Source organism: Engraulis encrasicolus, chromosome 23, assembly GCF_034702125.1.
Source record: "Engraulis encrasicolus isolate BLACKSEA-1 chromosome 23, IST_EnEncr_1.0, whole genome shotgun sequence".
NCBI classification, from domain to species: Eukaryota; Metazoa; Chordata; class Actinopteri; order Clupeiformes; family Engraulidae; genus Engraulis; species Engraulis encrasicolus.
The window spans coordinates 2544335-2561266 of NC_085879.1; the positions used below are offsets into that span (position 1 = coordinate 2544335).

Sequence of the window (16932 nt, forward strand, 5' to 3'; positions counted from 1 at the left end):
GCTAAGAGGACTCGGGCAGGGAGATGCCGGAGCAGTGTGCGAGGAAGCAGCAGAGTGACTGTCACTGAGAGAGCCGAGCGAGCGAGACGCACAGAGAGACGCACAGAGAGACGCACAGCGAGACGCACAGTTAAGACACACAGCCAGAGAGACTAGCAGGCCCTCCATGGACTCCTCAGTGGCCGTGTACCATGGGAACATCGGCAAGGCCTTGGGCGAGAGGAGGCTGGCCGACGCAGGCAAGGATGGAAGCTACCTGATCAGGGACAGCGAGTCAGTGGCAGGGGTATACTGCCTGTGTGTGCTGTGAGTCCCCTTGGCTATCATTTCTTTCTCTATCTCATGCCTCTCACATGTCACATCTCTCTATCTCCCCCAGCTCTCTCTCTCTCTCTTCTCTTTTTTTGTCAAGTCTGTCACATTATGTGTTTGCGTGTTTTGCAGAACTGAGATATACTGATATCAGCTGATTGAGGCTTTTGAAACAAACAAGTTGGGAAAAAACAAAATCAAGGTTAATGCTTGACATTAACAATTTTCTATGCATTGCTGTATGCTCATAATTACATTGCATTTCATGACTATACATTTAGCTTTTGATCAACGCAAATTACAAGGCGGGCACTCAAGCAAGTAGCCTACTGTGTACTGAGTGTGTGGGGTCAATGCAGAGTACAGCAGTATACAAGTAATGTAGAAGAGATAGAGAGCAGAAAAATAGTGGAGGACCTATGAAATGCAGTGCAAGGTAATACCCATGATTAGAGGTGAGTAGAGTTATGCTATGCAGCGAAGCTCTCTCGGAAGACATGAGTCTTCAGTAGCTTCTTGAAGGTTGAGAGGGATGAATCTTACTCTGGCAACTGGTAGCTTATTCCACCATTCCATCATAATGGACTTTGAAGGATTTACCACTACATTACAATGGCATTTACACAGAGCACTAAACAATATGTCAAATTTTATAATAGGGGCCTTATAATAGGGATGCAATACTAAAATCTTGAATATGCATTGTGAACCAACAGGTGCAAAGGCTACGTCTACACATACAGGCTACATCAAGATGCAGAGGGCTCCTGGTCTGCAGAGGTGAGCAACAAGAGGACACGCACGCACGCACGCACGCACGCCCGCACGCACGCGCGCACGCACGCACGCACGCACACAAACATTTTTACGAACACTTTACTATCTGTTCCTCTTCTGACCATACACACATTTAATAATAGTGTAACGCACTATACACACACAAACATTTTTACGAACACTTTACTATCTGTTCCTCTTCTGACCATACACACATTTGATAATAGTGTAACGCACTATACACACACAAACATTTTTACGAACACTTTACTATCTGTTCCTCTTCTGACCATACACACATTTAATAATAGTGTAACACACTATGTATTAATAGTACAGCAAACGTGCTAGCTACACATACAGTAGATATACTGTAGATATGGATGATGACCTCCAAACCCAGTGCATATGCAGCCTGTAGATAATGTGATTTGGGTGCCCCGTTCCACAAAACATCTGTATCGGATGCACTGAACTCTCCCCCCAATCATGTCCTCCCCTTTTGTTATGTTTTGGGGAATTGCTTGTCTAAAGCTGCTGGGGATTTGCTTGTTTAAAGCTGCATTTACAACTCGCTAAAGAGAGAAATTACCCTGTTCTGTACACCGTCCTCTCAGAGAAGTAGCCTAAAGAGTGACAACACCTTCAAAAATCATACTTGTAGGCCTACTAATATTGTCATTTTTTATTCTTTCAATTATAATAATTGAAGTCTTCATCGAACTAAACCACTTTGGCTTGCAAGTTTGATTACAGAACTGCCAAAGGAAATAGTTAGCTCATCAAAGGTCATAATTAAATTACAAAACTACACAGTAAAACCCTCAAATTCTAATGGATTGATTAATTGAAGTGGTCTGTGTTAAATAGCTACGCATGTGCATAGAATTACTGCACATACATGCTGATACATGTGTGTTTACAAAACAGGTCGAACACCTTACAAACTAACATATTTTTTGGAATGACTGAACCTCGTAATTAGCTATGAAATGTTGAATAGAGTGTGTAGAGTGTGACCTGGTCTCTTGCTTATTCTTGGATAATGAGTGATGCGTTATAGAACATGTATCTCTTTATCTAGTTATTTAGTTTAGCTAGTTTTCCTTTTGTCAACAATGAGTTCAACTCAGGCTTATTGGAGCTCTTCTGTAATTCCTATATGTTCAAGGAGAGATGTCACTATTCAAGCAAATAAGTACATCAAGTTTGTGAAGACTTATCAGTGATATGCTCTTCCATCTCTCTAGCAAAAATGTTGGTATTTCAGATTGCATTGTAAATTAAAAAGAAAAAAAAGTGGTTAGATTACTAAACAGAGCAGGGGAGATCGCTCTTTCAATAAGGCGTTCTATCTAATTTCTGTGATTTCTAGATCAGTTACCACTCCAGATATTTAATAGAAAAAGAAACCGTTTCAAAACAGTATCTACATTTGCAATACTGGTCTGGGGAACCAGCAAAAGAGTCATTGTTGAGAAGTTAAATGTTTTTATGGGTCGAAAAAAAAACCTCAAGAAAGAAAACCACAGCATCCACCACATGGCCAGGCCTCCGCCGTACAGCACTGGTGGTCTCGTATTCAGCAACTGGGTTATTTATAGAGGCTCATCCTGTGTCGCGTTAACATTAAGAAAAAAAAGGGCACACAGTTGATGAAATGTTTACATAGATCGACGACAAATTGCTGGTTATTTATAGTCTGAATAGATAAGATGCAGCGGAACACTTTGTGTTCAAGCCCTGCTGGGAAAGGAGAGTACATCAGCGGTGCTCTGCAAATCTCACGGTGACATGTTATGTTTTGCACATTCAGTACAAGTCTGCCGATAATTTCATATTTTCAGAGTGATACAAGTGAAAATAAAACATTCAAATGTTTTACATACATTTTGCATCTAAGTCATACATTTAAGGTGTCTAGCAGCTTACATAAATACACATAAAAAAAGTAAAACACATTATTGTGCATTAAACATGTAGCACACGCTTACATACTTATATATAGGCCCACAATTTATATATATAGTATATATTGTAATTGTAGCCTATATATTGATGCCAATGTCAGACAATTGAGCTGTCACAGATGATTTGTCTCAGAGCTTTACACTAATGTCTCATAAAGGCTTGTTGTGTTCTGGCTGAGAAGCCTGGAAGAAGGAAACCACACAGTACAGCACAGAGCAACAACACGTTTTCGTTCTGCACAGCAAGGAAACCAAAACACTCAAGTCCATTGCTTCCTGTTTTTTTGTTCGCAGACAGCAGCGGACCAGAAGAAGCGCTTCTTTCGGAGAGTCAAGAACCTTATAAATGCCTTTGAGGAGCCGGATCAGGGCATAGCCATCCCTCTCCTCTACCCAGTTCCCTCACCCTCACCGGGTCACTCACCCTTAAAGGAGCAACAGCCCAGGCTTGACGCCCAGAATCTCAACCAGAACCACATCCAGCCCCTGGGAAAGAAAAACAAGCACTCGCCTAGAGTTAAGCCCAAAAAACGGCCGTCCCTCTGAGAAATAGTTTTTTTCCCCCATCCTTTTTTCCCAAACAGCTTCTGCAGAAACTCTGAATTGTGAAAACAGGCCAGATGTTCTCAGTTGATCCCGCAGAGAACTTTCTGGTTATTTCGTCCTCATTTTATTTCCCTGCTCACATCTTGTGTGCAGAGTTTCATTTCTCTCTCTCTCTCTCTCTCTCTCTCTCTCTCTCTCCATCTGTTGTTCCTTTTCATCACTGTATTTTTTTGAAAATTTGTTCTCCACATTATGATGTATAATTCTATGAATTAATTCCAGTTAAAGTGCTTCTGGCTTCTAGCATATTCTCCAGCGTTATCATCTCATCTTGACTGAGACGTTTTTTCCGCCTATAAGTAGAAATGTCAAAAAGTACCTCTACAGCACTGTATCAGACGGTTGTCGACGTGCTCAAGTCAACTACTGACGTAAGAGAGAGAGAGTGAAAAAAAAAACGTTCTAGATTTTACTGACAAAAACACATCTGCTCTTGCACAAGGTGTTGGGCGCACTTCTTTTCCAGCCGCAAAACACGTATGCAGGATGGAGTCATGCATTCACCCACAGCCATTTTTGCAAACTGACACAGGAATCGTTACTCCTTTTATGTCATTGCACGCACAAACAGGGCCTACTATCACAACAGTCGTTGATGTGATAATTGCGCTACTGTTTTAGGATGAAGACATTTGTAATGATGCCTGAGAAATGAACTGTTATATAGGCTAATTATTGTTTTGTAATAAAGTGTTATATAAATAATAATTATCCTGCTGTATGACTGCACATTGTGTATCCTTCCCAATGCACCTTGACAGCCTAATTTAGCCTATGAAATATTCTTTCCTATCTTACGTTATGAGGTAGGCTATCATGCGTAGGTTCTAGACTAGAAACTGCTAGACGGAAAGATAAGTGGATCCAAGGCTGCAGCTAGGGAGAAACTCCCTAAAGACATAGAGCTCTGTTAGGAGGCCCTTACTGTCTGCATGCAGTCTAGAGAGCTGGCTGATATTACAGGCATGAAACACTTACTTGTAAAACATTTTGTCACATAATAGGCCTACTCTTCGAGGCAGAGTTCTGAACAGGGTATACAAACCATGCAGAAGTTTTGGTTTCACTGTTTGTTTAGAGATACAGTCTCTTCTATGAACTCCTTCCTTATTTTGACTAATAGCATGTCTGTGTCACGAGCCGTCCAGACAGACCCTAATATGTGAAATGTGTTTTATGTGATAATGTGAAATCTGTGCATTCAGGTAATCTGCACCCAGTAAAATCTCCACATTTAAGGTCTGCTGGAAGAGACTTTGGCATACTAGATGTGTTTTTTTGGTGTTCAGAAACAGGGTAAAGATATCGTTTAATATAGTGCATTATCAATGTCTGTGGTGAGGAAACTTCTCAGTGGTTGTGCAGAGTTGCAATATATTATTCCATCCAATAAAGTTAGTTTTCTTTTTTAGGACACATAGGCCTACTTATTTCTGTCTCAACTGTGTCTGCTTCGCAAATTCAGGAGAAATATCTGTGATTGATTTGATACATAATTGGAAAAAATAAGATTGCATCTACGTTGGCTGAGCTATCAAACACCCATCTCCGAGAACTCAAATTTTACCATGGGTCTGTGTCCCTTCAATTGAGCAGGAGACAGCCAGTGATAGAGAGAGAGAGAGAGAGAGAGAGAGAGAGAGAGAGAGAGAGAGAGAGAGAGAGAGAGAGAGAGAGAGAGAGAGAGAGAGAGAGAGAGTAACAAAGAGTGACAGAGTGAGAAAGAGAGAGAGTCGGAGAGAGAGAGAGAGATGGTCAGAGAGAGCGATAGAATGATAGCAAGAGACAGAGACAGAGCGAGAGAGAAATCCTTGTCGCCTAGCAACAGCAGCACTCTCAATATTCAGCTTGTGCCGCGCTGCCCGAGTCAGACTGTGCCCTCATCACGAGAAGTAATAACAAAATAATAGAAGAAAGTCAGTGGGAGATGATGCCACATTATTGGAAGGGATATGTACGGGTGGAAGGTGGTCCTGAGGGGCCGTGCTGCGAGGGCGTTAGTCCGTGTTAAGAGGCCCCTCGGTGGGCAGCCTCGTCCTGACAGATGGCGGCGGAGATGCAGCACGTGGGAGGTTAAATGGGAGGGCGACGTGACAGGATGGGCGAGGTCGTTCCGCACAGCTTGGACCTGCTCAGCCGAAATATATTGGTTTATGCAAGGTGTCAGACGGCCCACACCACACTGACACGTCATATTGAGCAAATAATAATCATAATAATAGTAATAATAATATTGATAGTAATAATAATAATAAATCAGTTTGAATACTTATATATTTGTGTATACCCGAAGAGAGAGAGAGAGACAGAGAGAGAGAGAGAGAGGGAGAGGGAGAGATAGAGGGAGAGAAAGAGAGAGAGAGAGAGAGCGACAGACAGAGATTGTCTGATTAAAGTTGATAGGTCAGAAGAATAGTATTGCGAGGTGGTGTGTCTGCGGTCGCTACAGCAGTCCAAGTGAAGATGGATAATCTGCAGATAGGAGATGTCTTCAGGGAGACAGAAAGTGTTACATTAAAAACCATCCATTCCAGGCTATTTTTAGACACCTGGTGGCGTGACAGCCAACTTCCACCACCGCGTCTCACGTCTGCCAAAATAATGAGCTAATGAAGTGAAGTGATTCGGCCAGGGGGCTGCTGGGTGGTGGTGCACTGTAGCCTACAGTAGCCCAGCCAAAGACATCGCTCTGGTGGCACTCATGGAGTTTGACATGGCTGCCCATTACCGCGGGGCCCCACTTCTCTTTGTCAGGATGCATTTCTTAATTGGGCAGAAATCTTGCGCTCGCCCGTCACGGCCATCTCGTCTGTGAGTCACTTGATAACCCTCCTCTTCTCCAGTGGGCCCTCGCGCTGCGCAGACACCTCCGTCTGAGGCGAAGTGCAGAGACGCGTCTGTCTGGCCTCGTCCCGTTTCACATTTTGTTACGAGGAGAGACAGATAATGAAAGTGGGGTCGCGAGGCTGAGGTGCAGTTTGACACGAGCTGGGCCTATAGTGGGAAACACAGACACTGACGCACGGAGAGGGAAGAGAGCTTGAGATATCTGACGAGTGGAGAAGAGTGTCATATTCAATCATTATTTGAACCAGCGCAAGAGCTGACACCTGGAAAGGTAGTAGCAGTAGTAGAAGTAGGATCAAATCCCTTCAAACACCCTCTCATTAGCTGGCCATCTGCACCTGTGGGCTTGTTAAAACTACTCACTAACTCATACCAGTCTACAGCATGGTCAGACTTACTGTATGAAAAAGAAAAGTCAAAAAAAATATTTCTGAAATGGAACCAAGTTAATAAGCAAAATGTATGAGACCCAGCACTGTCACACACTGTGTGTGTGTGTGTGTGTGTGTGTGTGTGTGTGTGTGTGTGTGTGTGTGTGTGTGTGTGTGTGTGTGTGTGTGTGTGGGTGTGTGTGTGGGTGTGTGTGTGTGTGTGTGTGTGCGTGCGTGCGTGCGTGCGTGCGCACTATTGTTAGTGCGATAAAGACCAATTGCATGAATAATTCTAAGAATCCCCAAAGTTGACACATAGTTACTTTAATGATCTGTGTAACCCTTTATATTCAGAAGTCCAGGATGGATAGTCTCATAGCAGGTAGGATTCCTTGAAAAACTGCAACTGCGTCTATGGATTAACAATATTAACACTTCAGTATGTATGACAACATATTCAAAATTTGAGCACTTTCTTTTTCTTAAAGCACTTGCTATATACATATAGATTTTTTTTCTGAGCATATAATATTCACACCCAAACTCATGACAGTAATAATTTTTCAATCATATTTAAATTAAAGTCTGTTTACTCTAGAGCTTTTGTATGTACGAATATGAGTCACTGAACAAGGCCTCCCTTGCACATTATGTAAACTATAATTCTTGAGGTGGTCTACCGAGCAACCCGAAACGAAAATTGTCCGTCTTGGACGTCTGTGATCCAAATGAAACACGTCTCACAGCTTAGATTTGCATCTTTCAATGTCCAATCTTTCAGAGGCTGTCCACGTTCAAGCATCACGTGTTGAAGAATGTAAACAAATAAATAAATGGATAAATCAAGACAAATCAATCAATAAATAAATAAATAGCGCACTTCCATATAGAAAGCTAAGCCACAGCAGAAAAAAATGCTTTTGTGCCACGTTAGAAACTCCACCTTGAACAATAATAAAATACCATCATTTTGTCACGATTAAAGGCAGTTGGGATTCCACTCCCCTGAATCTTCCTTCATTTTTTAAAGTACATTTATTTTCTTTCTTTTATTTTTGTAGCTTTTTCTCTTAGTTCTTTTTCATAAAAAATGTTCAATAAATTCCTCAATTGTCTAAAAACAGGCAGTCTTTGGTGAGGAGGAAAGGGGTTGAAAGAGAAAAACGAAACAGGCCAAAAATACTGAAAATCAGACCCAAAAAAAAAAGAAAAAAGGGACCAAAAAACAAAAACAAACAACAAAAAAAGACACAGGTGTTTCTCTTCTCCGTGCCGTCACATCACCGCTGTTGTGTGGCGCAGTGGGGAGGGGGGTGGAACTGGCTGTTACCTGCGTCCCACCACCTCGCTCTGCCTCATGAAGCGGATGTTATTGGCGCTGTCGGCCAGCTCCAGGTACTGCTCCACCGACAGCACAAAGTATCCGTCGTAGCCGGCCACCCTGCCCGTGCTGGTCAGCTGCTCCCGCTCGCCCTCGCTCCAGGTTCGGCTGCCCTCCTCCCCGGCGAGCAGCAGCTGCCTCTCCCTGGCCCAGGCCTCCTCCACGGCCCTCTCCCTGGCCGCCTCCAGCAGCTGCTGCCGCGCCTCGTCCGGAGTGGCCCCGTAGCGGACGCTGAGACACAGCGCGCCGTGCCGCAGCTGGATGTCCGCGAAGCGCCGGCTGCGTCCGGCGACCGAGGCGGTCATCTGCGACACGGTGACGTTGACGCCGTTCTCCAGGACGCGTCCGCCGCTCAGGCCGCCCAGCGTGGCCAGGTCGTCCTCCACGGCGCCGGGCTTCAGGAAGTGATGCGTGTCGCGGCCGTCCACGGTGAAGCGCAGGCCGGCCAGGTACATGGCGCCGTTCAGGATGGAGGCCACGCGCCGGCTGTCCTCGCTCGCCACGCCCACGATCTCGGCCACCACCAGGCCGTGCAGGATGGCAAAGCGCACACCCTGGTGGAGTGGAGAGGCAAGGGACAGAGGGTCAGCTGCTTCATTACCTGAGAGATGAATAAAAGTGACCCTATTCTACTACGCTCTACTGACGTGACAATGCAGACACGTCTGTGAACCTGCAAGCTACCTGTGAAAATGACTGCTGTATGATTATTTCTAAAACAGTTTAAACTTAGCTTCTCATGAAGAAAAATGCACAAGCAAAGGCTGACTCATCTTAGCTATACATGTGAACCAAAAAGGACATTTTTAATTAAGCCTTAAAAGATTTAAGTTAGTGTAAAGTTGGACACATTGTTAAAAGCATTTCAATCGTCCTACTGTTGATGTCTTGGACCTATGGTATTAGAGCTATCACACAATAGACAAAATGCAGTATAATACTGTGTATATACTGTATACACAAAAATGGAACTGTAAAATGAGGAACAACACTGTCTTTTGTAATGCAACAGTTGTGTACAGTAAAGTGTAACCAAATCTTAAGCTGTGCACTAATCTGACCTTGCCAAAGATGGAGGGCAGTGCTGAGAAGCGGGGGGCGGTGGGGGTGCTGGGCCCGCTGGGTGGGGGGGGGGGGGCTGTGGCGCACTGCTCCACCGTACCAAAGGGGGGCGTCATGGGCAGACGGTCAAGAGAGATGAAGTTACGCAGCTGCCTCTGGAGCTCACACTGGATACCCAGAACCACCTGTGTATGTGGACATACGATACAGCAACGCACGCAAGCAAGCAAGCGCACACACACACACACACACACACACACACACACACACACACACAGAGCAGCACAAACATACACAAACAGAAAGACAAACACACACACACACACACACACACACACACACACACACACACACACACACACACACACACACACACACACACACACACACACACACACACACCAATGTTACAAAGTGAATCATTTACTTGATATACAGTACATCAATATTACATGTTCTATTTGTTTGTTTATTGAAACACGGAAATTGTGAATTGTCATTCATTTCTTAGGCAATCATCTTCTCCTCAACTTTGTGTTTGATGGTTGGAAATGATCAGTGTCCCCATTTTTGAAAACTGTTATTAGTTGTCATCTCCACAATAGCACAGCAAGACTTGATGTGTGTGTGTGTGTGAGTGTGAGTGTGTGTGTGTGTGTGTGTGTGTGTGTGTGTGTGTGTGTGTGTGTGTGTGTGTGTGTGTGTGTGTGGTGGAGGTGGGGGAAGAGAAAATCACTCATCTCGCTCCTGAAGCAACAGCCTATCTACTGCCACCCACGGTGTGGTTATGTTGCTGTGTTGCGTTGCTACAAAAGTGAAGGTGCTCTCTCTCTCTCTCTCTCTCTCTCTCTCTCTCTCTCTCTCTCTCTCTCTCTCTCTCTCTCTCTCTCTCTCTCTCTCTCTCTCTCTCTCTCTCTCACACACACACACACGCACGCACACACACACACACGCGCATACACGCATACACACACGCACACACACATTAAATTTCCAATGTCAGAATACATGTACTCATCACCATGCCTCTGCTGTATTGCACTACATGTGTAATGTTGACTTGTACAGATTGGATGCAAAGCTGCGACCTGCAATGCCTAAACACCAGGCAAAGGTGCATGAGTGAGGCAGAGGAGAGGTGGAAGGGGTTTACCTGTTTGTTTGTGGTTAGGGGCCTTGGTTTCATTTCCTTTCTCTTTCTCTTTCACTCTCTGAGTTTGTTTCCCTATTAGTGTATTCAAATATTTCCCAGGAGGGCTCTCTCAGTTCATCAAGCCTCAAGTCATTGTCTCTCTTCCTCTTACTCTCACGTTCTAACTTTCTATTTGTCTCTCTGTATTTCCCGGAATCGAACCCGGATCCCAGATGTAATGGTCTGTCTCCTTAGCCCACTCAGACACCGTGTCATTTGACCTCTCTGTTTTGCACTGCTCCATTTCAGAGTGCTGTGTCACAATGACAATGGGAGTTGGAGTTTCCCAGTTGGGCTTTCACTTTCTAACTTTCTATTTGTTTTTCCCGGAATTGAACCTGGATCTCAGATGTAATGGTATGTACCCTTAAGCCTCGTTCACACACGTTGCTGCTAGTTACTCGCTCAGGTAATGAAGTCAATAGAATGTCTATGTGTTCCAGCGAGACGAGGAGGTGAGTAGGTGAGTAGGCGAGTAGTGTACAAGCGATGCAATGTGGGCGGATTCCTAGTTGAAAATATTTTAACTTCAAGCGAGGCGAGTAAGCGAGTAACCAATTGGAATGCAGAGTCCGGTACTTCTCGCCTTGCATTGGCAATTAAAGCAGCGGGACCATTTAGTGAACGCTCCACGAGAGAGTGGCAAGTGGGCGAGCCAGCGAGAACCTAGTAACTAGCAGCGTTGTGTGTGAACGTAGCTTTAGCCCACTGAGCCACCGTGCCCCTTGTTGACCTCTCTGTTTTGCTTTACCTTGCTGGCATCCCAGTCCTGGGTTTTGGTTTGCATCTTGCTCAGTTCGTAAGTCTGCTCCATGTTGCCGCCGTCTGGCTTGGGGAAACCCGGCACCACGTTATGGAGTTGGAAGCCAAAGAGTTGTAGCCACCTGCCAATATCTGCACATACAAACACAAATAGAAACACAAATGTACACACATATCTACTTGTCCAATATAGTACACCTTTACTTGTACTGGACTGTGACGTTGTGAAAAATCTTCCTCCTATCATACTATGTACCCTGCATGCTTTAGAAAATTGTACCCTTTGTCTTCATGGATCTATGTTCTACTTTGAATACTATTTATGTCTTATTTACCTAACTTCTACATCTGTCAACAGTCATTTCTGGTCATATCAATATATTCTTCCTTGGAATATGTTTTCCACATTTGTCTACCCCAACTCACAGAATATGTTTTTGCACAATTATCTTCTTATTTTTACTGTAGTTTTTTATTTTTCCCTCCCTGACTATTACCTGTGTTATATGTGTATTGAAATGTCCATGTGGGCATTATGTGTATTTATGTAATCTACTTGACACCTTAATTTCCCCCTGGGATCAAAACAGTAACTCTACCCTACTCTACATACACGCATGCACGTAATACATACGCACACACATGCACACGTTCGTTCAATTAGCTTTGATTCGTAAAATGCTCCAGTTTCACCAAGTGTCCACAGTGAGAATGTGGATAAACTGCAACACATCAAGAGGAATATCTGACAGCAAAGCTTTCCATCTGTTTCCATCTGGGCTGCTTATCGGATTCATCCGTGGAGCTTTGTTAAATAGGTCAGGCCTTACCTGTGGTAAACTATCAACACACACAGAAGAATATTTGACAGCTTTTATCTGGTTTTGACAGCATGACTATCTATTTGATTCAGTATTCATGGAGTTCTATTTCAGGTAGGTCAGGCCTTACCTGTGGTTAACTATCAAAATATTACTAAGAGGAACATTTGACAGCAAAGTTTGCCATCTGTTTTTAAGAGCAGGGCTGTGTATCTGATTTGCATCATTGAGCTTTCTTTTAATGTGTAAGACACTGTCCTCGTTATTAGTTTGCTGTTACCAGAATGGCAATCACCAAAGTCAAAGTCACAATGCATTACTACAGACTACTGTAATGTCATCTTACTGTTGTCCTATCAATACCAGTGGTGTAGTCTAATTGGAACGCGAGTATACGGAGTATACCCACTTCTAAATTTCAGGGATTTCAGTATACCCACTTAAAATTGATTGCTCCATTGTTTTGAATAGCACAAATATATACAGTATACCCACTTCAAAAAATGCTCAAATATACAGTATACCCACTTCAAAAAAGTAGACTACACCGCTGATCAATACTATTGAGTTTTCCCAGGAACAGTACAATGTTCCATTGGCAGAATGGTGTGCGGACATACTGTACGTTACCTGTGGCGAACTGGGAGACCTCCTCGATGTTGCCGACAGGGCAGTTGTTCTTGAAGGCGTAGAGGTTGAAGGGCTTGGGGTTGCGACTGAGCTCCCCCCACACGTCGTAGTTGGGCGTGGTCCAACGGCCGGCCACCACATCGTAGTCCCGCCTCCCGAAGTGTACTAGCTTGGTCTGGGCGTCGTACAAGCCTCCGTGGAAGCCCACCACCAGCTGGAAGGAGGGGTTGGAGTCATGGTAGATGTCTCCATATGGCGTGTAGAGCAGCTCTTTCACCACCTGGATATGAGATAAGGTCAGTTGAGATACAGAGATAGAGATAGATAAGAGATGGAATTTGAAAAGTCCAGCTTGTAATTTTAATAGTTCATTTCCAAATGCATACTGCCCATTCATCAATTTGAAGTTTACAAAGTAAATAAACTAACATTTACTGGTTTGACCAGAGCAGGTATTACAGCCCAATATGGCCATGACTGGTAATTCAAAATGGCAGATGCACATGAAGAGGATCCATGTATGATGAAAAGTGTACATTTCCAAGCCACAATGATTACTATAATTAGATATTGATGACATTGTAGTACAAATTAATGAAAAGATGACATTTCTGGCTGGGTAAATAATCAACTAAAAAAATTACACACTCGTTTAGTGTCTGTTTACACAGAAACATTGTCTTAAACTTCACTCCTCCCCATGCCATGTACTAAGACATTAAAGCAGCAGCAAAGGAAATAAAGGCACAGCACCTTTCCGTGGCTGTTGAAGATGGCGCGTGGTGTGCCGGTGTTGTCGCACGCCACGTAGTACTCGTCACCACTGCTGATCTCCATGGCGATGATGTGGCCCTGCAGGTCGTAGTAGAGCGAGGTGATCTGGGCACTGGTGTGGTTGTACATGTGTGTGACGCGCGTGGGGTCCGACAGGTCGGCGTAGAAGAACTGCAGGTGCGTGCCGTCACTGGATCGACTAGAGACACGCCGACTAAGCCCGTCGTAGCGGTACGCCACGGAGCGCTCTGTGGCGCGGTTATAGACACGCCTCAGCAGCCCGTTGGAGTTGTACTCGAAGATGTCCCCGCCGCGCGCTCGCAAGAAGCCGTCCTCGTCCACGCGGTACTGGATGTCCCCGAGGCGCGTGATGCGGTCGCGCAGGTCGTAGCGTATGGGCGTGAGGCGCGCGCTAGCGCCCTGGCTCAGCAGGTTGATGTTGCCGTTCAGGTCGTAGCTGTAGCGCCACTGCGGCCGCTCGTTCACCAGCACCGTCTGCAGCTGGCTGTCGGCGTCGTACTCGTAGGAGCGGCGCGTCACGTTGCCGTCGGCGCCCACGCGGATGTCCAGCGTGACCACGCGGCCCCAGGCGTCGTGCTGCACCGTCATCCAGTAGGCGATGGACTTGAGGATCTCGTACTGCACCTCCACCACCTGGCCGTAGGAGCTGAAGATCTTGGTGTGCTTCATGGCGTGCGTGGTGATCACCTGGGTCATGCGACAGCAGTGGAATACACTTGAAGGAATCTGAATGTAGACCCCAATCTCATGCATAACATTTCAAAGGTTGTGTATTGCTTTATCTATGTTTGAGTAACTCTCTCTTACTTTGTAAGAGGCAATACTTGCGAAACACCGGAGTTAATTATGATATCATTCTCTGTTACCTCACTTCCTGGTAGACCTTATCAACTTAGAGAGTGACTTTGATAGAGCGCTCCTTATTGTCTGTACCTGTAACTCTTAACATCTCAGAGAGGGTGTGGGGAGGCCTGGGGAGATGTCTTCAGGGCCTGTTGGCCTCCTCTCTCCCTCTCAAAAAAGACCGGAAGTCTTTAATATTAAGAAGAAGTAAAACCCAGATACAGTACTATCACACTCAACTGAATCCTTTTACTGTAGCTTCAAAATGCATGTGAGACACTACACTACACTCCTTGTCTCATTACCCTATCAATTTACCACGAAAAAATCATTAATTGAATATCAACTTACATTGATGCTGTAGGCTTTTTGTGCTTTTGTGGTGAATGCAACAGTGGAATAATACTTCTTTATCACATCACTCAATCAAATTATCATAGCTTCAAAATACTAACTAATAAGTCATTATCAGAATATCAACTTTAATTAAAACACCAGTCTTTTTTGTCATTCTTGTCCCTTTATGTGATATGTATTTCTCACAAATTAACACGAGAAAACCCAGGAAAAAAGACACTGTTTTGTAATGGGATATCTTCATGAAAACAAACCTGGTTGAGATCGTAGTGGATGACGCTGAACTTGCCGAACTGCTCCACGCGGCCCGACACGTCCACGTAGCGGTAGAGGTCGATGGGCAGCGGCGTCTCGTTGATGGTGGCCTGCATGCTGGTGACGCGGAAGTTGTTGTAGCTGTAGTCGAAGCGAGCGTTCACCAGGCCTTCTTCGCTAAACTTGAAGATCTGACGGCCCACCAGGGGACCTGTGTGCAGCCAGAGGAAGAAAGACAAAACAAACAGGAAGGATAACTTGGATGACTCGGCTCAAAAAGACAAATCCCAGTCTACCTTCGCTGCTACAAAAAGAAGACTCATATGACCAGGCTCTCCTTGTTGAACTACTAGAAGATCTGATGGGCCACCAGGGGAACTGTGTGTAGTGAGAGGAAAAAATACATTCTTTCATTTGGTTATTTGAGAGAATTGAATGAGCTATGAACTATGAAGTGCTTTGCTGTCTGTTTATTTTTATAATGACTGTGACAGTGTTTGCGCTGCCTCAATTCCCTTCCCTTACCTATACAAAGCACTACTATGAACAGTGTTCTGAAGGCATGTTCACCGTATTGTTTTTCTTTCACTTTAAATAAATTGACTTGCCATTCTAAATAGTAAATAGGAGGGGGAAACTCAGAGGCTCGGAGAGACGATCCCCCATCCACCACCGCTGCTACAAAGAAATGACTCATAACATCCATGTTGCACAAAAAAACATTACAAGAGAAAACAAAATCATGTTTTCTGATTAAAAGCTCTCAGTGGAAATGTGCACATTAGCACAAAATCCCTCTTCTCAAAAGCCCCAATAAATAAATCTCCTATGCAGATTAAATGGCATTAATTATTTACGTATGCAACAAGCATTCTTCTAATGTACTTAACCATAATCTGCAGAACAATTAGCATCAACAGTGGGCCCCTCTGCTCCCACCTCTTGGTGCGGGCCTGCTTTAGCACACCGCTCCCACGGCACAATGCCTGGCTTTTAATTAACCAACATAATGGGGCAGGCCAACAACAGTTATGATTGGGGAATGCGGCCCCTTAATGCTGGGACGTTAATTTTAAGAAGGCCGTAAATCACCCTTCCTATTTGCTCTTCTCACTGTCCTGCTGCCTTTCGACCGCACCGACCAGTAGAGGTATATTTTTTGCTCAAAGAGCAGCCCCTGCCGATAAAATGAATGCGGAACCTTCAACAGTCAGTGCCCTGGGTCGTTAAAGAGTGAGATGGCTCTGCTCCCTTCATGGTTGAGGCACACATAAAAGCAAATGTCCCCAGAAGGGCAGTAAAAGCGCCATAACGTGACACAGCCTGGGGTGGCTACTGAGGCAGAGGAGATGGGGCTTCTTTGAAGGAGTTTTCCGCATCAAGCTCCTTGCTCATTGTCTTGCCCTCAGCCCGTTTGATCGCTCATTTTAAGCCACAATTAGCGTTATCTGGGCTCTCTCAACAGGACTTGATGCGGGGAGGCGTGTGGGGAGCTGGGATTGTGGTGGTGGGGTGGGGGTGGGGGGGTAGGTCGGGATGGATAGAGAGTTTATGGGGAAGGTTAAACTCTGACACATCCTAAGGACAAACTGATAAATCGGAGGAGCAGAAGACTGGGTCAGAATGATTAACAGTATCAACTGGAAGCAGGAGGCTACAGTGCCAAAATCGCATCGCCCTCCCTGCCCTTTCCTACACCCCCGATTCTCAACCACCATCACATCTTTAAAATCGAAAACCCAAAAAAGCCATTCACGAAAATCAAGAAGCCATTTCGAGACACCAAAGCCCTGCTAGTACCCCTGAGTGAAAGAGTGATTGGAGCGTCTACTGAATATTTAAATCAAGTCGCCGCGGCAGGAAGTAATTTAAAAAATCAACACGACGCCTTATAAACCCACAGAGCTCCTTGCCGGTGGAGTCCACATAAACACGGCGCTCATTGCAAAGC

General features: G+C 44.7%; 2 protein-coding genes across 2 annotated transcripts in view; one reads left to right on the forward strand and one right to left on the reverse strand.

Moving 5' to 3' along the window:
• On the forward strand, positions 1-5081 carry sh2d1ab (SH2 domain containing 1A duplicate b). Its single transcript, XM_063190608.1, has 3 exons — positions 1-306; positions 1029-1092; positions 3354-5081. Exons 1-3 carry the CDS (start codon positions 167-169, stop codon positions 3603-3605), a joined length of 456 nt encoding a protein of 151 aa, XP_063046678.1. The 5' UTR covers positions 1-166; the 3' UTR covers positions 3606-5081.
• A 2374-nt stretch (positions 5082-7455) lies between these two features.
• LOC134440579 (teneurin-1-like) overlaps positions 7456-16932 on the reverse strand; it is a 275455-nt gene continuing 265978 nt past the window's right edge. Inside the window, exons 31-36 of the mRNA XM_063190697.1 lie at positions 14981-15192; positions 13485-14213; positions 12732-13011; positions 11270-11412; positions 9326-9511; positions 7456-8818 (exon numbers count right to left, since the gene is read on the reverse strand). Of these exons, the coding sequence (XP_063046767.1) occupies positions 8210-8818; positions 9326-9511; positions 11270-11412; positions 12732-13011; positions 13485-14213; positions 14981-15192 (2159 nt within the window). The 3' untranslated portion in view covers positions 7456-8209. The remainder of the gene's footprint in view (positions 8819-9325; positions 9512-11269; positions 11413-12731; positions 13012-13484; positions 14214-14980; positions 15193-16932) is intronic.

Excerpts from the sequence above, each read along its gene's own strand:
- sh2d1ab (XM_063190608.1), top strand. The coding sequence starts at position 167 with ATGGACTCCTCAGTGGCCGTGTACCATGGGAACATCGGCAAGGCCTTG. Across the intron at positions 307-1,028 it reads GTATACTGCCTGTGTGTGCT|GTGCAAAGGCTACGTCTACA; the intron begins GTGAGTCCCCTT and ends GTGAACCAACAG. Across the intron at positions 1,093-3,353 it reads AGGGCTCCTGGTCTGCAGAG|ACAGCAGCGGACCAGAAGAA; the intron begins GTGAGCAACAAG and ends TTTTGTTCGCAG.